The sequence below is a fragment of the Aethalodelphis obliquidens genome, unplaced genomic scaffold (genome assembly GCF_003676395.1).
Source record: "Aethalodelphis obliquidens isolate GAN/ISIS:26980383/991018 unplaced genomic scaffold, ASM367639v1 scaffold13, whole genome shotgun sequence".
NCBI lineage: Eukaryota > Metazoa > Chordata > Mammalia > Artiodactyla > Delphinidae > Aethalodelphis > Aethalodelphis obliquidens.
The window spans coordinates 9,317,949-9,341,288 of record NW_020837957.1 but is presented as its reverse complement, the minus strand read 5'-3'; the positions used below and the strand labels follow the sequence as shown (position 1 = coordinate 9,341,288).

Sequence of the window (23,340 nt, the reverse complement as noted above, 5' to 3'; positions counted from 1 at the left end):
TTGCTTCCTCTGGATGGGTTTTGTGAGATTTAAGTGTTTTGTGATCAGTGAATGGAAGTTGAGATAAAAACTAGAAATAAAGAAAATAAACTCTTTGCCTTTAAAGAGAAGTGGTCCCAGTTTCCTTTCACAAGCCTGAAGGGTTGTTGTACATATTAAAACTGCTGCGTAGCTCCATCCCTGGTCACAGATTCCCCCCTCCTTCCCCCCCTCCTCACTGAAGATGTCAGATCTCTGAGAAACAGCGGTTACAAAAGGATGCTTTTCACAGCTTGTACTAGAAAACGCTGCCACCCCATCCCTGCATAAAATAGCACTAAACTGAGTCACAATGCTGGAAGCTGTGCCTTCTTCTCTTTAATGGAATCTAGATAATTTCTAGTGAAAATACTAAATAATACTGCGAAGTTTTGCCTATGTATATACGACATGTCGATTCTTCTAATCCCCCGTTTGCCCTAGATAATTTTAAGCTTTATCCATTAGTGTACCACGCAAGAGAGAAAAACGCAGTTAACAAGACAACAGTGTTACCTAGGTATCTGGCTTCAGTATTAGCAAGAGTCTGTCATTTGACAATTATTTCCCTAGCATACCAGACGGTAAAGAAAATGTTTTCATTCATCCGCAAATGACTAACATTTTATTGATGTTTCAAAACGCGGTTGAATACTGTTGCACTCTCAATTTCCGAGCCGGATTTGAGAGTTAAGCTTGAATACTAGTAACATCAGCAACTCCTGCTGCAAACGGCTCGGGCCTTGGAGTGTCACTTGTCACTTCAGCAGGGAGGTGATGCTGGTTAGGGGCTCTTCGATCAGTCAGTCTGGGTGGTCACAGGTGATGGGAACCTTTCCCTTCCCCATATATCCTCAAGCACTGCGATAAAAATCACTCTGAGCACCGCTACCGCCAAGCAAAACGACTCCCTGCCTGCCTCGTAAAGAGCTCAGTCTGGGGAGGCAGCCGGATGCTGACCCCTGCAGAGATTATTGCTTCTGCGCTTTGCCAAAGGACCCTGCTAGCATTATGGAAAACGAGTTAGGGATGTGCGAGGTTTTGCTGTATTTATTTCCTCCAAGGGATGAAGGACTGGGGTCAGCCGAAGAAAATCTTCCAAGACTGCTTAAGGGGGATAGGGTTGGAGGAAGGGGAGGGGTGAGCATATTTTTTAATTACTTGTTTCTCTCCTTCACCTCCCCGCTCTGCTTCCCAAACTCCTCACTGAGCAAGATTGATCGGCGTAACTGCTATCGACTCTAGTCTCGGTTCTCGCATTGATCTGCGAATGGACTGGAATAGCTAAAGGATCCTGAATCTGGAAAGGAGTTCAAGAAGGGAAGAAGTAAAAAAGGGTAGGCGGCGGCCCCATGCCCAGCACCTCACTCTGCCTTGGGCCAGGACAGCGGCTCGCAGCGTAGGGGCGAGCTGCTACGTGGATGCGGCGGCGTAAGAAGAGAGGGTAGCCGCTCTGCGCCGCGGAGTAGGAAGCCTATCCAAACGGGTTTGGAGGCTGTTAAAAAATATAAACCTGTGACTCGTTAAACCCGGTAACTTTGCCCTGCCTAGATTCGAACGCGCTTATCATTCCGCCTGATAGGCTCAAACGGGTTAAACTGCCTCTTACATAACAGGACTGCCTGGCTGCACACAATTAAAACGCTTGATTGCAGTCTCTTCCCGACTCCATCCCTTCACGACCCTCCCTGCCCCTCCCTGCGCGCCTGCGTGCCGCGCGCGTACAGGCCCCGCGAGCTCGACTCGCGCGCATACACGGGCGCGCGCTTACTACACACTCACACACACACGTCCATGCGCTCTCCACTTTGATTATACCTTTCTCACACACACACACACAATTTAGTGTCAACATGCACGAGGTGCGGGGTGTAGGGGGACCGCCGTCCAATCCTTAGCGACTGACCCATTAGACGCGCCAGCTGCTCTACCGCCAGGCCTTGCAAGCACCCCCATCTTGTCCCCTCAAAATGCAGCCCCTCCCCCCCGTCACCGTCCCTACCTATATCCGAAAAGAGGTAAAGAGTGAACTAGTTGGCCGCTTGTCAACTGTAGCGCGGCCGCCCCGGCGAGATTGGAAAGAAAAGAAACAACACCACCTCACAGTCCCTGGCGTCATGATGGCGCCGACCACAACTTGGAGGACTTAAAAGTTACGGTGCCTCAAGAGGTAAAACGCACCGAAGCGGGAAAGCAAAGCGCCCCTCTGCTCTGTTCACCTCAGCCCCGACCAGGAGACTTTTCTAGCAAAGCATCACTCTACTGCGTATGACAGGAAGGGAAGCGTTCTGTCTCCGTTGCGTCGCTTTTTTCCTCTCAGTTTGCATAATTGTGATATACCTCTTACTGATTTTTTTTTTTCGTTTTCTTTCTTTTCTTCCTGCCACCCCCCCGCCCCAATTCGTTTCCCCCCTCCCTGCTGCATCCCCAGTCCCCGGGCGGGGTTGCTAAGGAAACGGCCGCTTGGCAACGCGCGAGAGCCTGGGGCCGCCGGCCGCCGCTGCGCCCCGCGCTGCTTCTGCTGAGGGTGCAGCCGCGATTACAGCCGCCGCCGCTGCCGCCGCCGCTCGCCCAGCCTCCGCCGCCGCCGCTCCTCCTCCCTCACTCGCCGGCGCGCTCGCCTTCTCGCTAGATAGTGCGCGAGCCGCCCGAGAATTAGCCACTCTCCGGACTCGGCCAAAAGCAACCGAGAGGAGGTGTAGTGTAGTGCTAGGGGGTGGGAGGGGAGGGAGGGAGGGAAAGCAAAGACGAGGAGGAGGGGAGGCAAAAAAGAGAGAAACAACACCCAACAACTAGAGGGGGGTGGGGGGGAAGAAAGAAAAGAAACCCACCCATCCACCAAATTAAAAAAAAAAAAAAAAATAGAAAGAAAAAAAAAATCCTGTGGCGCGCTGCCTGGTTCCCGGGAAGACTAGCCAGCACCAGGGGGTGGGGGAGTGCGAGCTGAAAGCTGCTGGAGAGTGAGCAGCCCTAGCAGGGATGGACATGATGCTGTTGGTGCAGGGTGCTTGTTGCTCGAACCAGTGGCTGGCGGCGGTGCTCCTCAGCCTGTGCTGCCTGCTACCCTCCTGCCTCCCGGCTGGACAGAGTGTGGACTTCCCCTGGGCTGCTGTGGACAACATGATGGTCAGAAAAGGGGACACGGCGGTGCTTAGGTAGGAAGAACGTCGTGCTTTTTCGTACTTGTCTCAGTCTGTCTTTCTGTCTCTCTTTCCACCTTTCTTGCCTTCTTTTTAAACCAAGTAATGATGCTGGTGGTGATCACTACCAAAAGACTACATTTCAGGAAATTCAGTTGCTGATTCTGCGTGGAGCCATGGCCCCTTAACCCCGGGGCAGGTAGCAAGCCGGACTGGTGATGCTAAAGCACTTTGCCGGAACGACAGGTAGCCCGGGGATGAGTGAAGTGTGAGGTTTAAGAGGGGCAGGTGCCACTTGGAAACTAAATTCACAAGGTCTCTGTTTTATTGTCATGGGGTATTCTTGGAGAGTCTGACAAGTTTATCAGGTTGTTTCTATTTTACTGCAGCCTAAGCGACTTTTTCAAACTGATGGCTGGCTCCCTGCTCCCATGTATTTTCCCTCTCACTTGGACACTTAGGCTCAATATTTCCCTTTTCAGTTTTCTTTCTTTCCTCTTACCGCTTTCTCCCTTTTCTTTTTCTCCCTTCGTTCTCTTTTCTTTTTTCCATCTCCCCCCTTCTTCCTTTGCCTCTTTTCATTCCTTTTCTATTTTTCCTCCCTTTTTTCTCCTCATATTTTCTTTTTTATCTCCACCACTCTAATTTCTCACCTCTTATTTAACCCACTTTTCTCCACTCTTTACCTTTCTCCATTCCCCATTTTTCTTCTTCATTAATATCCCTGTTTTGTGATCTCTCTCTCTCTCTCTCTCTCTCTCTCTGTCTCCCTCTGTCTCTCTCTCTTTCTCTTTTTGACTCACATGTCCCATCTCTTTCCCCATATCGGTTCCCATCCCTGTCAGACACACGTATGTTCCCTCTAACCCCTTCCAGTACCATTTTCTCACCCTCACAAATCTCTTTCTTAACCACACTCCCTCACATACTCTGTTTCACATTCTCACACATGCTGGCACTTCCATACTCTCCCTAACAACCACTTTCACATTCAGATTCTCTTCTACTGTCTAAAAGGCACACGCTACTTCACTGTTCCACACATTGTTACTCACACATGTGTACACACAGTCTCTCTCTTTCCTCTCTCTATCCCCTCATCTTTCCCTTTTCCTCCCTTTTCCCATTTTAAGTTTTGCTTTTGCTCACTCTCCCTTCTTCCCTTCTTTTCCCCAAGCTTGAGCATCGAAATGTTTTGTCATTAATGAACATCCATAGACTAATTTTATCTTTAAACAACACTGCAGATAAGCTTCTAGAAACATTTTTTCTCCTGTGAAAATATAAATTGATAATCAGCGGTGCTTAGATCTAAACAAGGCTAAATGCCCTTATTCCTTCATTTCCCATTGCCCTCCCTTCACCCCATGACACTTCCACCTGACATATATCTCAAATCTCCCTGAAAGATCTTCTTTCTCTCCACTGGGTGGTAGTTGGCTTGTAAGTGCAGATTGCACAAAGTCAGTATATGTGGCATGTCTAAGGTGAAACAGAGTGGGCTATGTTTTATTTGAGTCATGCAATATATTTTAAATTTAATGATATGGGATCTGGGTGTGGTAAATGATTTACACCTTCTAAAACATGCTTATGAGTCCAAATTCATCTGGAATACTATTGTAGTTTCTAATATACATTAATAACGTGCTTTTATAATATATGCTATCTCTACTGTAAATGCAAAATGCCACTGGATGTATACAAAAGTAACAAATGATTTGTTATAACTTAGTAAAATACCTTTCATTGTTGGTAAAAGAGATGAACTTTTGGTCACACACGGAATATAAATTAAATCCTTGTTTATGTTCTTTATATTAAGTTTGTTTTGGAAGTTTAAACAACAGTAAGGATGAAGTGCTATCTTTAGAGGTTGCAAACACTTATCATTGGAACTGTGATCTATATGTTTGTAGCAGTATATTGCCTATTTGTAATGAGCATTAACACTTTCAATCTAAAGGATTTGATAGACTGCTTGTCTTTTAATGGTATATCTTAGGTGTTTTGTTTCTATTAAAATAACTGAACCCATGTTCTGCCTCTAGGAGACCTATGTTTAGTTCAGTCATTGCTTCCAATAGTGAAGCTTCTCTAACTAGTGACACCAATATCCTTCCTGGTTTGTTGTTTTGGTGCAGTCCTCATTTACTTGTGTGCACTGTACCTCATCCATTTATATGCTATATCCTGAGTTTTGTCATATCTTAGTTTAGGGAACTTTTGACTTTTAAACTTTTAAAAGAGAATACAACCTCTGTCTCTTCTGAATAATGTTTCTAACCAATTACAATGTTTTTTAAAATAAACAGAATCTTTTTTTTTTTTTGTCATATGAAGCAAATCCAATCTGCATTATTTTTTACTCAGAATAATTTGCTTACAGTAATTCTAGAATTCTCTAGGGAGTATCCTATTTTTTATCTTTTTTACATTACCCACAGGTTTTAAACACTCATAATGTGTATATTTATAAGAAATCCTCTTTCTCTTAAAACAAATGTTAAATTGTGTCAGTTATTTTTCTTGACTCATCTGCAACTGGTATTTGCTCTCTTCATAGACCAGTACAGAAGAGCTTAAGGACTAATTGAGTGTTAAGTCAGGTGACATACTTTTCATCAAAAGTAATGAAACAGAGTTATAGTTTATGTTTTCACTTTGGATACTTGGAATTGTATTTGATCTAATTATCTAATTAATTAGAAAACAAAACAAACAAAACAAAATCTTCCCTAATACATACACACCCTCACGTCAAAGTACAGAAATCTAGTACTCAAGAGAACACTTTTCTGAATTACATGAGTTCATTTATTAAGCTTTACACAGTATACTCTATTTTTAATGTAACGCATTCCTCAAAGTATCTCTAATAAAAAGCAAATAGCGGCATAAAAGTTATCAAATAACTAAGTGCTAAAGGCCTGAAAGTGCAAACGTGTCAGTCAGTGACTCTGTTGCTTGTGGTTACGTTAATGAAACAGAAGTTTAAAGGTCAAATCATACGTTTTTATCTCCTAAATGCCAGAATGTCTGTTTTAGAGAAAAGAATCAAGAAAAGCAAAACTTCCCTTAAGTGGTGTTATCATACAAAAGGGAATTCATTCTGTGATGCACAAACTGTATCTATCATTTTGTAAATCACCTTCTCTATTTGGCTTAAATAGAGGACTTATAATGAAGTTCCATTTAGTTATTTCAACATTCTTATCATTTTAACTTTGCCTCTTAAGGTTAGTGAAACAATATATTAAATGTCAAAATGTCCATTATTTCTAATAATGATATTCACTGATAAATCTCTGAAGGATTCACATGAGGTATTTGGACATTCTTGATAAAGTATTTAATGATGCATCTATTCAATACAATAACTTTGGTACTTCCCTTACCTAAACTTTAAATGAATGCATGGATGTCTAGAGTACATTGTAATTTGCTACCAATACAAATTAATATTTTCATTAACTTGTGAGATACTAGATATTAGATTGCTACCACATTTAATACTTATTGCTATTTTATGCTTAACAGAACTTGTTAATTTGTGTATAGAGAAATTAACTTCTTCTCTAGTCTTCAAATTGCATTTTAAAGTACATGGAAGATCTGAGTTAATGCTTCATGAGGTGACATAGCAAAGAACAGGAGATGCTAGAACCACATTGGTCATGCTTCAGGACCCAGTGTTTCTAGACCTAGAAAATCAAGGGGAACATAATTCTGCTCTGGCTCAATACATTAATTTCAGATGACTTTTTTTTTTATAGTTTTTGAAGCTACTTTAATGTGAATCAGTCACTTTATTCTTACCTCATTAACAAATAGTTATGTTAACATGTCCAAAAATGTTTAATATTCTTTGGAGATAATGCAAGGAATAGCCTCATTTATATCATCCCAGTTTTTAAAAAGACATGTCATTTTTAAGCTAGTTCTTTCATCTGTTTCTGCTTCAACTCATCTATGAATTTTGTACATTTTAAGCTGCCATCCTGATATGAATTCAAAATATCCTATTCTCTGTTTGTCATGCTTTAATCGAAGGAAGGAAGGAACGTTCTTTTCTTAAATGTGATATCTTCTTTAGCAAAGTTGAACACAACTTTGTCATTTTAATGCAATAGATTTGAATGGAAGTTATATGAGATCCTAATAATGATATTGTAATAAGGCAGAAGACTTTTGCTTCAAGCATACAGCATAGAGCACATTTATGCAGAAGATATTTCCATTGGAAGTCACAAAACTTTTACAAGTAGATTTATAAATGGATATGACAAGCATTTATTACTTCTCAGCCTATTTGTCCAATACATTTGCCTTTTGATTACGTTAATTAGTTTTGGTTTAAAATGTATGCTATTGGATACAAGAAAGTAAATGATTTATGTATGAGAATGCAGAATTACCAATAACAATAGAGTCGATTATACTGTACTTTTGGAATATCATTGAAGAGTCTCTTCAGTGAGGCTCTTCAAACTCATCTGTTAAGTCATCCCTACACATTGATGCATCACATATTCCATATGTACTGTTCAACTATATAGGCATTTTCAGTTTAGAACATTAAGGCACTATTTAAAAACCTACATCCTTATTAAATAGTGTCATTGAACAAATATTTTTAAAATTCTGAGGTTTTTTTCCTTCTTTAAAGAAGTGGTAATAGATAGTCATGCTGAGTCATTTTGGAAAAATGCACTCCAAAATATGGAATAAAATGCTACAGTGTTACCTGTAGTGATTTGCAGAGCTGTTCTATTAGCATGACACATTACTTGATACATTAATACATAATCATTCATTATATTAAAGAACAACATAGTATTTTTAAATTTTCTAGATAAATTTATTTTTGTCCAATTTTTTTTAGTTTAGAAGATCTGATAAGCCCATGTGGTTGTATGTCTTTGAGCACAAGCATATGTTAATGAACTACTTATTTTAAATAGATTGGATTTACAATTAAATAGCTCCATGAGATAAGTTAATTCTGAAATACCTGACTTTTGGAATGTTTGGAGAAATGTTCACATCCTGTATGCGACAGTTCTAGGCCTGATTAACCAGATCCAACCTTCATCCTTCTCCTATGCTGTGCTATTGGAGATAGATGATGAAACTAATCCCCAGGCTGCATTTCCCAGTTGTCCACGTCAGCTGTCTTCAGGCTGTGGTTGTCCAATGGAAGGTAGTTTTAGGAGAAGGGAGGATATGATGAGTGAGAGGCCAAGGTGTTTCTCCCTTCCTTCATTGCTTTGGGCAGTGTTCAGCAGTGTCTCCATCTCCCACTAGATAAACGGCTCTTGGGCTTCTGTATACTGCCTCACCCATTTGTTCTTCCATCCTAAAAGTAGCAATGGCTTCCTGCTGTTCTAACTGTTGGGCTGTCTTATCATCATGTGTTCTTTTTCTCAACTTTTCCATCCTCTTTGCAATCAATTCCCTGCATTAAATTCCCTCTGTTTTAAATATTCAGAATGGTTTACATTTTGCTGGTAGAACCCTGATTGATACATGGTGAAAAGTAATAGTTTCAGTGATTTTAAATATATTGGGTTGAATTACTGTTTTGCTCATGGTAACATAAATGTTGCTTCCTAGAACTGGATATAATAGTTGTTTAAGGAGGTAGGCATAGAACTATAACAACACTGGGGCATATTACGAAGAAGAAAAATGGATATTTGGGGTATTGTCCACACCCAGATTATGGTGAGCACAATAAACCAATTATATAAATATTTAGTTAAATATATGATTGAATAATTAATTTCAGAAGAAAAAATGTAAAGATGCTATGCATAGGAAAATAAAGTAGTTGAAGAATATAAATTGGCAAGAATCAATAATACTGTTTTTGTTTTCGTTTTTGTTTTTTTCCCCCACTGAGCAAAAGAGAACCAGGGCTAAACTCTGTTTGTGGATATGTGGTCAAAATGCTGAACTAATTCCTACAGTGTTGACCATTGAAATCAATAGGAATTAAAGGCCTTTCTTTTATGTAGCTTAATACCTGAAGAGCAAATCAAAGTTTCCAGTTTCTTATGAAGTATGTGATCATAACAGTACACATAACCACTGTAGAAATTAGTCTCTCAAGTCATTTGAAACTTTTTGTTAGAAATCAGATCACTTTTCTACCATATCCTATTCAAAATGTCATACACTAAGACATTATAGACATCACATCACTAACATGGAAGAGCTAAGGGAAGCTTTATTAGTCGGAATTGTTTGTTTTTACTCTCCCGCTTAACTATTAGATGATGTGGTGACCTTCCCCTTACATTCTTCAAAATTCTTTCTAAAAGATATTTTGTAGGTGTCTGGCTCCAATATAAACAAGCAGTCACCATAAAGTCCTACTTTTGGTGACTTTCCCCACATTTTTGCAGGAAAGATGGTAATTTAAAACCATAATTAATGCAATGACCATCTCTAAAGAATGCTCAAGAGAGGATTCCTGAGTTGGGAAGGAAGTCATGCTTAACTCATTCTTCTCAAAGTTTTGCTGATCCATTATAGATTGTCATGGACATTTTCTGTGTATAAGAGAAAATAAAATGTATTGCTCCGTTTTTCCTTGGAACATCATATTACCTGCCTTTTGGCTTTTGTACAGGAAACTTTAAATTGGGCCACATGCTATTTTGTCAGGTATTTTATGTGTTTCAAGTTCACCAATGGAAACAAACTTCCCAAACTACTAGAGAGTAAAATCTAGGATTTTTCTACACGGGCATAATCATTATCAAATTGGATTTTAATTAGTCCACTGTATCTAAAAATACGACGATTTACAAGATGTTGGAGAAATTTAATATTAGTAAGAAGTTTTTTGACATTTTGTTAAAGTACTTTCTGTTTTTTACTGTATTAATTTTGGTTGTCAAAACACAAGGGTTGGGCTTCCCTGGTGGCGCAGTGGTTGAGAGTCCGCCTGCCGATGCAGGGGACACGGGTTCGTGCCCCGGTCCGGGAAGATCCCACATGCCGTGGAGCGGCTGGGCCTGTGAGCCATGGTCACTGAGCCTGCGCGTCCGGAGCCTGTGCTCCACAACGGGAGAGGCCACGACAGTGAGAGGCCCGCGTACCGCAAAAAAAAAACAAAAAAAAAACAAAAAAAAACACACAAGGGTTTGTAAGCTCTGTGACTGTTGTTCATCTATTTCTAGGGCTTTAACGTTGAACCTTGCATATATCAGGCCAACATCCACTATATTTTAAATTAATGAATTTTTTGGAAGGATAAGCGAAGGATTAAATGTATTTGTTCCTTGGTTTATTAATTGTTTCAAATTTAATAATATTGTAATATCTTTAATACTATGATAGATCTGTGTGTTTATAGTGATTAAGTATTTTTTATCGAATCCATTTATCAGTGGTCTCTGCCTTAAATAATTCCTGCAGAAGTCCTAGTGGGTTGAGACATACACATTGGAATCATTCAGTGTCTTTAAATTCAGGACACAATCTACTAGTGGGTCTTGAAGAAAATATACTGTATACTAAAACTATTTAAAAAAAAAATAAAATATACTAAAATAGGGTAGAAAGCATTTTACATAATAAAGATAAGTATCATTTAATTAAACTTTTATTTTGTGTGTTTGTGTGTGTGTACTGTGTCAAGATTTTAGATATATATATATATATGTATATATATATTTTACTGTGGGTTTCAGCAGAAAATGTTTGGAATGCAATGATACAGTTGTAAGATTATTGAGATGTACTTATAGTTTTAAGAAGATCTAAGATTTTAAATTATATAGGTAGGTTTTTGCTCTTTGCAATTATAATCAACAGATAACAGGAACAGTTCGAAATTGCAAAATATCTGTTGTAACCTTCTGACATTTTTTCTGTTTCTACCTCAACTCATGGAGCCTCCTCTTCCTTTCTTCTAAGGCTTCAATTAAATAAAATCAATAAAGATACAGAGGTAGAGAGAATTGGCTATTTGCTTTGAATGAATAACTCTCAATTGTGAAAAGTAGTTACACTCCCCAAGCCAGAGCATAACTTTTGTATCATTCTGTCTCTCAGAGGTAGGTCAACATTACTTTATAAACCACAGGGTATTGATACTAGCTGATAGAATTTTAATGTGGTCACGTGGCTTTGATTTATAATGTTGAGGAGGTTATCTATTAGCATTGTAGTTTCTAAGCCATATCAAGTTCTGAATCCTGACAGAGGACCTTTGATGCTCCTAAGCACCCAACTGGCATGGAATTTGGTCTTTTAATCACTTTCTTTAGGAAAAGGGGAATATAGGAAAGGAGGAATTTGGCAGTGTTGCCAGCATTAAGTGTTGCTCTTTTGAACGGAAGCCAATACATTATACTTTCCAGATAGCTGGTATTTGTTCAATTTAAGGAAGATGTTTATAACACTTTTTGGTCCAGAAGTAAATTGCTCTTCACTGAATTTCACTAAGTTGTTTGGACACAGGTCCAGTGCCCATGCTGAAGCTATAAGATAGGGCTGATTTAAAACTATAACTACTGCCATAAAGTATTGAAAGATTGTGGATGATTTAAAGGGCAATGGGAAAAAATGTGTTCTGTTGTCTTCAGAAACCGCTTTACTCTCATGCAACTAAAGTAAATTTAGAGATATTAAAAGGATTTAAGAGATATTATGAACATAAGAGCTATAATCAGAAGGCAGAGAGTATTGTTTGTATATTCTCTCCAATAACATCACATACTCTTGTATCAGAATATTACATGAATAAATCGAAGGGATCATAAAGTTTCCCTAATGTTATAGATATAATATTTCTTATAGAAGATCATACTTAGATATATCTGATTTGTAAATAACCTAGTTTCAAATTAATGTCTTGGTACTTGATCAGCTAAGTAGAAAATGGTATCTCTACTACTTAACATATTGCTGGCACATTGTTAGTGCTCAAAATCTGTTTTTATTCCTGTCCTGCCCCTAGAGGATATATGTATGTGTATAGCTGATTCATTTTGTTATAAAGCAGAAACTAACACACCATTGTAAAGCAATTATACTACAAAAAAGCTGTTAAAAAAATTCTGAATGTTGAATGAAAGAATTGAAGGAAAGAGGGAGGAAAGGAGAGAGGAAGAAAGGGTGGGAAGAAAGTATGTTGCGATATATGAGTGACTTCTAATCAAAATCTAAAACTTTGGATCACTGGGATACATAAAATTCAGCCCATATTGTACTACATGGAATAATTATAATAAAAAGGAATAAATCTTATTTCATGTGATTCATTAAATAATTGGAATAATCTTAAGCCTACATGCTTCCCATGAGGAAGTGATATACATCGTACACACTGAAGTTCTGAAAAAGTATTTTACACTCAAGTATATGTCTTCCTTCCATGTTACTAGTCCATTTGTGTTTATTTTAAAAGATAGATAGTAGCATTTTACCTTGGCCTGTAGTTGGATCGGGGGCGAATTTGGGGGAATATGTTCACAAAAAGAAATTATATACAAGTCTTTGTGTAACTGCTCCCCTGTCTTCTTGAGCATATGTCGATCATTTTTCTTGCTCACACATCACTTATATGAAATAATAGGTATAAAGAGTTACTTTTGCTTATGCACAGAGTTTATCTTCTGTTGTAATTGTTTAGTTGCACTGAAACCTGTCATGCTTTGAGGTGTCTAGGATGGGAGTGAAGAGAGTGTGAATACCTACTGCTCTACTTACTGGCTATGTGACCTTGAATGAATGCCTTACCTTCTTCACTTCGTACCTCCCTGGCAGAATGACATGGATTATGTGAGATAATGCATGTAAAATGCTAACATATTATCTGCCATTTAGTAAGCACTACATTTATATTAGCCAATAATTTTATCTGCTTTTCTTCTGCTAGTCTCAGTCTGAAATTGGTTACTTACTGATATGGGTATATTTCTCCCCATGTAAATCATTTTACCAATCATTTGTGAACCCACTGTATAATATTCATTGAACATATATTTTTGTTGTGATGTTGTTAAAATAACACTTAAGTAAAACCTTGTAATATCAAATGGTGAGCTGAACCTTGGTTCAACAGAAGACTGCAGGGAAAATTGAAATAGAAAAGTTTGTTTCTCACAGGGCTTGGAGGAAGTACACGGCATACCTCCAGGGGTTGCATGGAGAGGTCAAGGCAGGATGCCTGCAGAGAGACTGGCAGGACCTGGGGCACATGACTTTATTAGGGTTCCTGGATGGGGTGCTTTTGGGTTCCCTGGCTAAGGCCAGACTGGTCCATTCAAACCAAAAAGAGTAGGGATCTAAGGGATGCACAAGGGGAAGGCACACGTGGTAGACAGAGGAGAATGTTGCTCACAGGGGCTGCTGGGGAAGTGATGTTGGGACCTTACATTTGCTTGTTAGTCTTCTCACCTTATCTAGGACATGCACTGGCTGGAGGGGCTAGTGTCAGTTCAAGGTCCCTTTGGCCCACTTGGCGCCCACTTGGTCACACAAAGTGGATGCCCAGGCAGGAATAGCATAGAGTAGTTTAGCTAAATTTTGACATTTTATATTTTATATTTTAAAGATTCCATTTAATGGGCATACTTGTATTTGTTGTTGTTGTTGAGCCCAACAAGCAAGTGAGAGGACTCCAAATCTGGAAGTAGAAACACACCAAAAAGAGGTTTTATCTAATAGGGTGCAGACCCAGAGAACTAAGTAGCAGTGAAACCTCAAATTTTATTCTCAACAAACTGATGGTAATTTGATTCACTTACCAGAAGTAAGAGATCATTGTAATTGGATGTTCACATGAAACATTAGAGACAGAAGAAAAAAATGAAAAGAGACAGAAGAGAAGAAATTAGAGGGATTAGAAAGTACAATGAGATGGCAGTGGAGGAGTTAGATTAACATTTGTGACAGAGTTTAGAATGGCAGAGGTGATAACTGGTGACAACATTGGACTTGTCGATAAGAGGGTTAAAATTTTAAAAAATGGCTATATAAAGCTTCCCTGGTGGCTCAGTGGTTGAGAGTCCGCCTGCTGATGCAGGGGACATGGGTTCGTGCCCCGGTCCTGGAAGATCCCACATGCCGCGGAGCGGCTGGGCCCGTGAGCCATAGCCGTTGAGCCTGCGCATCTGGAGCCTGTGCTCCGCAACGGGAGAGGCCACAACAGTGAGAGGCCCACGTACCGCTAAAAGAAAAAAAAAAAAAAAAAAAGGCAAAAAGGCTATCTATTCTGGATAAGGTAGCAAATAATTATTCAGGGTTAGAGATGCCCTTATGGTTTCTTAAGGCATCTATATGTTATGCTAAACGCAGTGCAGTTCAGAAGTAGTCTGTATGGGCAAGAACTTTCTGTCTATATTGCTATTTTTATCTACAGACAATATATTCAGTAGAAGCTCAGAAAATATGAATGCTTGCTCTAATACTGAACATTTGCCAAATGCACAGCAGAATGATTTAAGTTTATAATCATGACGGAGCCATCAACATCATGATTCAGATTCAACTAACACATATTAAGTACCGACTATATATGACATACTTTCACAACAATATGCAATGAGGTATTGCTTTTCCAGTTTTATAGCCAAGTAAATTCAAACTTGAAAAAGTAATGTAACTTGCCCCAAGTGGAATAGGTAGTGGCTGAGCTGGAATTCCAATCTAGGTACTTTTATTCCAAGCTCCATGACTTTATTATCTTGCATCTCTCCCTAAGAAAAGATCAAAATAATTGATAAATTTATTGCTTACTACACTATTAAACATTATTAAGCACAAGCTGCATTTTAGTTACTAAGTTGATAATGATTAAAACCAAGAAGACATGTCATGGATTTGATGAAAAATGTGAAATTATTTTAAATGAGAGTAAGTACTTAGAATACATTACATAGTCATAAGTATTTACTAGTTGGAAAATAGTGAATTCTTAAAACTATAAATATTCTAGAAAAAAAAGAAACCCTCTCATCTCAAAATGATTTTATCCCTAATGATTACAAGCTACTGATAATACGAGAAAAGAAAATGAACAGCTTTTGAATGCTCTTTATAGTTAGGCATTATACATTGGTTAATTCCTCGAAACCTTGAAACAACCTACAGTTTTTCTCCTTTGTAAGTGGAGAAACAAACTCATAGAAGATGAAGATGAATATCTTTCTGAGCCTTAATACAGCTTGTTAATGGCATAACCAGGGGTTGATTCTAGGCCTATGAGTCTCCAAAGCCCTTGCTCATTTTTTATTTTTTAAAGCCATAATATTTCTTGGAGCTTTTTGTATACTGTAGTCCTTAACAGAAAGGAAAGAAGCCATTACTTGCTATTGTATTCCAAGTCCCCAAATTAATCTTTTGAATGCTAATTCTGGTGTAACTGAACAGCTGAATCAAGTTGAATTAGAACCCCCCCCCCTTTGAAAAGGGTTAGGCAGCCTAGAGTGTTGAGCACTGTTATTTCCCAAAATAGATGGGAAGATCAAAAAAAAAAAATTCAGGGACCTATAAAAGATGCTTTTATTCCAATTTCATTAAACATGTCAGTAATATGTTAAGAGTCTTATGTTTAATTTCAGTTAATCAATAAAATGAAACATTAGAATTAGACAGTTTTCCTTTTTCTGATAGCTGGTAGGAGTATGTAGATTTTAGAGCATAATTGAACGAAAACTTGTTTTTATCTGATCCTGTGTAATTTAAGAATTTTCTTAAATGTGTTACATATCCACTTTCTGTAGATTTTATGTGTGCACCCAAGAGGAGAGTATACTTCATGACGACTTGTTCTTTGGTTACGCAAAGCTTTCCCAATATAAAGTCCTGTTTTTGTCTCATATCATTCAAGAACATTTTCAACCCTCTATAACCCAATTCTAACTCTTCCCTCTCTGAATGCCTACACCTATCCATTTTATTTTGTTTATTTTATCAATTTCACATTACAGTATATTGTTATCTATTTTGACTTTGCAAAAGACTGTAACAGCCATTGTCTTATATAATAGTCACTCACTTCTATTGTTGCAAATTCTTCAAGAACTTTGTATTTGTATAGAATGTTTACTAAATTCTGAGATACTTGAATTGATTTTTTATTTTCCTTTCGTCTTTCAGGAATTTGTTTTGTATTTTTCCCATTCATTGTGTAGTTCTTTTTCTGTAGAAACATGTTCTTTCAGGCATTCATTCACCAATTTTTCAACATGTATTTATTTATTTATTTTAAATTTTATTTATTTATTTTATTTTATTTATTTTTGGCTGCATTGGGTCTTCGTTGCTGCATGCGGGCTTTTCTCTAGCTGTGGCTTTTCTCTAGAGTGGAGGCTACTACTCTTCATTGTGGTGCGCGGACTTATTGCTGTGGCTTTTGTTGCAGCACGGGGTTCAGTAGTTGTGGCACGTGGGCTCAGTAGCTGTGGCTCACGGGCTTTAGAACACGGGCTCAGTAGTTGTGGTGCACAGGCTTAGTTGCTCGGCAGCATGTGGGATCTCCCCAGACCAGGGCTCAAACCCGTGTCCCCTGTGTTGGCAGGCAGATTCTTAACCACTGAGCCACCAGGGAAGCCCAACATGTTTATTGAGTGCCTGTCATATGCTAGACACTTTCTATGAGTTTGAGATACAGTGATATAAGAGATAAGGTCTTGTCTATTGAATTTATGTTCTAGTTCAATGTGTCTTTAAACAGTGTTGTGTAGAAAACTTATATTTGACTTTTTACTTCACCAGCTATTAGCTCTGTGGTCACAGGCAAGTTATGTGGGTTTTATGAGACTCAGTTTTCTTGTCTGTAAAATAGAAATACTTATAGCTACTCCTATACTTTTCTAAATCCTACTAATAATGCATGTGAATGTATTCACAGTATTCAGCACATAGTTGGTGCTCAATGTCAGTGTCTTTTCTTTCTCTCTTTCCCACCCTTGCTTTAATATTGTAGATGTAATTTACAGCTAGGACTATCTAGTTAAAGGAATTGTTACATGTTATATTGTGCTTCCTGTGTTTCTGTTTGTTACCTAATACCTTCTGAGGCTCACCTACTTTTAGTTCAAGGCAGCTCTGTGGTACCTTAAAAAAGTAGAGTTAATCTGAACATATGATAACATCATTCATCTTATTTCTATTTCTTGGAATCATTTTTTTCTTTATCTGAGTTGCTTTGCCTTTGTACTGTCCTCTCTTTTCTACTTTTGTACATGGATTTTCCCCTAAATTTATTGTTAGTTTTTGACATATTCTGAATTTCCATGAAGAATGTATTTTCTTCCTGACAGTTGCTTCTGTTTGCATCTAAACCTTCTTATCATCATTATATGTTTCTTCTAAAATCCCACACTTTTCTCAATGTACTTACTTTATCATTTTTCTTGGTTGGAAGGGTAATTTATAAGGAACACTTTGAAATTATCACCTGTTCCTCTGTTTGATCAACAGAGCAAACAGTATTTGAAATTATTCTGCCAATAATTCTTCATTGAAATAGTACTTCCCTGCTTTAGCCACTTCATTTTATGAATTAATTTGACCTTCTACTCCCAATAGAAAGTATAACACTTCTCTCTAATTTCAATAATTGATGAGCTGATTTTCTGACTTCCTGGGCATTCTAAAAAAGTCTCATCATATTTGACATGTATAATCCCTGATTTCTGGTAGACAATATTTAAACTTTTCTATATCACCTAGCTTCAAGTAGCATACAATTTGCATGATTTTATATGGGGAAATCACTAAAATGTAAATTATTGTTAATTTTCTTCATTTACATTAAAATCTCTATTCACCTCTCTTCTCCTATACAAGAATACTGTGCTTTTTCAAATTCCTTCTAAACCTTTCAATATCTTCATCATTTTTCTACTTCCAGCTACCTATACATAGGCTTTTAGGTTGGGCTCTTTTTAAAAAAGCATCATATTTCTTTGAATCATTAAAAAAACTTGGATCAGGAAACTGATTAAGATTAGTTACCTCTCTATAAAGTGGGTTAATGATAGTATCCAACCTATAGGTTATGAGAATTAAATGAGATAAGGTTTGCATATGGTACAAAATAAACAATAAATTTTAGCTATAATGATTTTTATAAACATCATTAACAATAGACCTTCATTAATAATTTGGGGGATTAGCTGACAGCAGCCAAAATCAAGATCCTCTGGTAATATGTTTACTTCTATACACTGCAGGATACTTTAGGGACTTATTTCATTAATTATTCTTTATTTCAGATAGGTCTTCTTTCTATTGCCCTGTCTTTTGTGGGACTTTCTTCTCCTCAACAGATGATTTTCCAAAATGGCTTTTCAGTAATTTCCAAGTTCTATTCATTTTCTAAATGTAGCTCAATGCTAATTTTTTTCATGGAATCTTTATTAATTGCTCAGAATTTAAGAGATGAAAGAAAAATGTAAACACATGGGGGTATATATATCCCCAAATTTATATACACAAATATATACATACATGTACATATTTAAAAATTTATTTATTTCACACTTTTGTAAGCCCAAATAATTACCTTGCATTATTGCTGGACTGAACAAAATATGTTTGGTGAACATAAGCAGCTCCTTTCTTGTATTTTAGTTATTTATATACATGTTTTATAGGATACCTCTACCCGACTCTAGGCCTTGAGAAGGAAGAATTGCTACCTTAATTGCCCTGTATCCCCTGGGGCCTTGAACGTCTTGGTGAGTAGAAAAATATTCGTGGAAATAAGTAAATGAATCTACAAAAAAACAGTTTCTCACAATAGAGTTTTGCATGTTTGGTTTGTTAAGTATCTATTTATGAGATACAGATACTTTTAATTTGTGAATTTATTATAGTTTGCTGTTAATTAACATTTTATACACAAGTCCCTCTTGGAGTAGAGGTTGAGGTGAATATATATCCACATCTCCATTCCTTAGTGTTCATTTTAGTGTTATATAGATCACTTGCCAGAAATTTTATGAGACATGGGGACATGTTTGCCTTGTAAATATTACTGCCGTACTCCTGAAAATATTAATATCAATAACATTATAATGATACAATAACATGGATGGGAAATAGTCGCACCAAAGATCATTTCAGGAATTAATCAGTGTGTTGTTATTATTTTTGTAAGTAACACTACCTAAAAATAAGAATTTTTGGTATTTGGTTAAACAAAATCACTTGAATTCTAGAGTGAATGGTGCTGTAGTGTTTTTCCCCCTAATTTTTTTGAGTAGAAGATCATAAATAGGTTATCGCAAGTTAGGAGGAAGAATTAAGTTACAACTTAAAGGTAAAGGGGCCAGTCAAATACATTTCAGAGTGGTAGCATTGTGATGAATATTGTGTTATGATAATGAAGATAATACCTATGATTGCTGTAGCCTAATAAGAAAATAATTTTTAAATTCATAAAATTAGTAAGGCAGCTCATTGGAGGCTTTTCAAATGTCTAATAAGTTCCTAATAGGCATACATAATATTTCATGCCTTAGGGATTTAAGAAATAGAGCCCTCAGTTTTTTTTTTTTTTAATCTTTATTGGAGTATAATTGCTTCACAGTACCACATTAGTTTCTGTTGTACACCAAAGTGAATCAGCCATGTGCATACATATGCCCCCATATCCCCTCCCTCTTGAGCCTCCCTCCCATCCTCCCTCTCCCACCCCTCTAGTTCATCGCAAAGCGCCAAGCTGATCTCCCTGTGCTATGCTGCTGCTTCCCACTAGCTAAATATTTTACATTTGGTGGAGTATATATGTTGGTGCTACTCTTACAGTGCCCCAGCTTCTCCCTCCCACCCCATGTCCTCAGGTCCATTCTCTGTGTCTACATCTTTATTACTGCCCTGCAACTAGGTTCATCAGTACAGTTTTTTTTTTATTCCATATATATGTGTTAGCACATGGTATTTGTTTTTCTCTTTCTGACTTACTTCACTCTGTATGACAGACTCTAGGTCCATCCACCTCAATACAAATAAGTCAATTTCGTTTCTTTTTATGGCTGAATAATATTCCATTGTATATATATATATGCCACATCTTCTTTATCCATTCATCTGTTGATGGACATTTAGGTTGGTTCCATGTCCTGGCAATTGTAAATAGAGCTGCAATGAACATTTTGGTACATGACTCTTTTTGAACTATGGTTTTCTCAGGGTATGATTGCTGGGTCATATGGTAGTTCTATTTGTAGTTTTTTAAGGAGCCTCCATACTGTTTTCCATAGTGGTTGTATCAGTTTACATTCCCACGAACAGTGCAGGAGGGTTCCCTTTTCACCACACCCTTTCCAGCATTTACTGTTTCTAGATTTTTTGGTGATGGCCATTCTGACTGGTGTGAGATGATACCTCATTGTAGTTTTGATTTGCATTTCTCTAATGATTAATGAAGTTGAGAATTCTTTCATGTGTTTGTTGGCAGTCTGTATATCTTCTTTGGAGAAATGTCTATTTAGGTCTTCTGCCCATTTTTGGATTGGGTTGTTTGTTTTTTTGTTATTGAGCTGCATGAGCTGCTTGTAAATTTTGGAGATTAGTCCTTTGTCAGTTGCTTCATTTGCAAATATTTTATCCCATTCTGAGGGTTGTGGCCATTCTGATCTGTGTGAGGTAATACCTCATTGTAGTTTTGATTTGCATTTCTCTAATAATTAGTGATGTTGAGCATCTTTTCATGTGCCTCTTGGCCATCTGTATATCTTCCTTGGTGAAATGTCTATTTAGGTCTTCCATCCATTTTTTAACTGGATTGTTTGTTTTTTTGATATTCAGTTCCATTAGCTGTTTGTATATTTTGGAGGTTAATCATTTGTCTGTTGTTTCATTTGCAAATATTTTATCCCATTCTGAGGGTTGTCTTTTTGTCTTGTTTATGTTTTCCTTTGATGTGCTAAAGGTTTCAAATTTAATTAGGTCCCATTTGTTTATTTTTGTTTTTATTTTCATTATCCTAAGAAATGGGTCAACAAAGATCTTTGTGCGATTTATGTCCAAGAGTGTTATGCCTAATTTTTCCTCTAAGAGTTTTATAGTGTCTGATCTTACATTTAGGTCTTTAATCCATTTTGAGTTTATTTTTGTGTATGGGTTAGGGAGTGTTCTAATTTTATTCTTTTACATGTAGCTGTCCAGTTTTCCCAGCACCACTTATTGAAGAGGCTGTCTTTTCTCCATTGTATGTTCTTGCCTCCTTTGTTGTAAATTAGGGGACCATAGGTGCTTGGGTTTATCTCTGGGCATTCTATCCCATACCATTGGGCATTCTATCCCATACCATTGATCTATATTTCTGTTTTTGTGCCACTACCATACTGCCTTGATTACTGTAGGTTTGTGGAATAGTTTAAAATCGGGGAGCCTGATTCCTCCAACTCCATTTTTCTTTCTCAAGATTGCTTTGGCTCTTCAGGGTCTCTTGTGTTTCCATATGAACTGTAAAATTTTTGTTCTAATTCTGTGAAGAATGCCATAGTTTGAAAGGGATTGCATTGAATCTGTAGATTGCTTTGGGTAGTATAGTCATTTTCACAATATTGATTCTTCCAATCCAAGAACATGGTATGTTTCTCCATCTGTTTATGTCATCTTTGATTTCTTTCCTCAGTGTTTTATAGTTTTCTGAGTACAAGTCTTTTGCTTCCTTAGGCAGGTTTATTCCTAGGTATTTTATTCTTTTTGTTGTGATGATAAATGGGATTGTTTCCTTAATTTCTCTTTCTGATTTTTCGCTGTTGGTGTATAGTATTGTCAGAGATTTCTATGCATTAATTTTGTATCCTGCAACCTCACCAAATTCATTGATTACTTCTAGTGGTTTTCGGATGGCATCTTTAGGACTTTCTATGTATAGTATCATGTCATCTGCAAACAGTAACAGCTTTACTTCTTTTCCAATTTGTATTCTTTTTATTTCTTTTTCTTCTCTGATTGCCGTGGCTAAGAATTTGTCCATTTCTACGTGGTTGTCCATTTTATTGGCATATAGTTGTTTGTAGTAGTCTCTTATAATCTTTTGTATTTCTGTGGTGTCAGTTGTGGTTTCTCCTTTTTCATTTCTAATTTTATTGATTTGTGTCCTCTCCCTTTTTTTTTTTTTGATGAGCCTAGCTAAGCATTTATCAATTTTGTTTATCTTCTCAAAGAACCAGCATTTAGTTTTATTGATCTTTGCTATTGTTTTCTTCATTTCTATTTCATTTATTTCTGCTCTGATCTTTATGATTTCTTTCCTTCTACTGACTTTGGGTATTCTTTGTTCTTCTTTCTCTAGTTGTTTTAAGTGTAGGGTTAGATTATTTATTTGAGATTTTTCTTGTTTCTTGAGGTGAGATTGAATTGCTATAAACTTCCCTCTTAGAACTGTTTTTGCTGCATCCCATAGGTTTTGGGTCATCCTGTTTTTGTTGTCATTTGTTTCTATGTATTTTTTGATTTCTTCAGTGATCTCTTGGTTATTTAGTAGTGCACTGTTTAGCCTTCATGTATTTGTGTTTTTTACAGTTTTTTTCCTGTAATTGCTTTCCAGTCTCATAGCGTTGTGGTCAGAAAAGATGCTTGATACGATTTCAATTTTCTTAAATTTTCCGAGGCTTGATTTGTGACCCGAGATGTGATCTCTTCTGGAGAATGTTCCATGTACACTTGAGAAGAAAGTGTATTCTGCCACTTCTGGGTGGAATGTTCTATAAATATCAATTAAATGTATCTGATTTATTGTGTTGTTTAAAGCTTGTGTTTCCTTATTTATCTTCTGTTTGGATGATCTGTCCTTTGGTGTAAGTGGGGTGTTAAAGTCCCCTACTTTTATTGTGTTACTGTCAATTTCTTCTTTCATGGTTGTTAGCATTTGCCTTATGTATTGAGGTGCTCCTATGTTGGGTGCGTGAACAATTATAATTGTTATATCTTTTTTTGTTATATTTTTTTCTTGGATTGATCCCTTGATCATTATGTAGCGTCCTTCCTTATCTCATAACAGTCTTTATTTTAAAGTCTATTTTGTCTGATACGAGTATTGCCACTCCAGCTTTCTTTTAATTTCCATTTGCATGGAATATCTTTTTCCATCCCTTCACTTTCAGTCTGTATGTGTCCCTAGGTCTGAAGTAGGTCTCTTCTAGACAGCATATATGTGGGTATTGTTTTTGTATCCATTCAGCCAGTCTATGCCTTT

At 37.2% G+C, this 23,340-nt stretch overlaps 1 protein-coding gene across 2 annotated transcripts in view; it reads left to right on the top strand.

Annotated features, from left to right (window-relative positions):
* The first annotated feature begins 2,776 nt into the window (after positions 1-2,776).
* The window catches only part of NEGR1 (neuronal growth regulator 1), a 911,825-nt gene continuing 891,261 nt past the window's right edge, over positions 2,777-23,340 (top strand). Inside the window, exon 1 of one of the 2 annotated variants that reach the window (XM_027114082.1) lies at positions 2,777-3,173. In XM_027114082.1, the coding sequence (XP_026969883.1) occupies positions 2,998-3,173 (176 nt within the window). In that variant the 5' untranslated portion in view covers positions 2,777-2,997. The remainder of the gene's footprint in view (positions 3,174-23,340) is intronic. The other variant, XM_027114083.1, reaches the window with a different exon arrangement.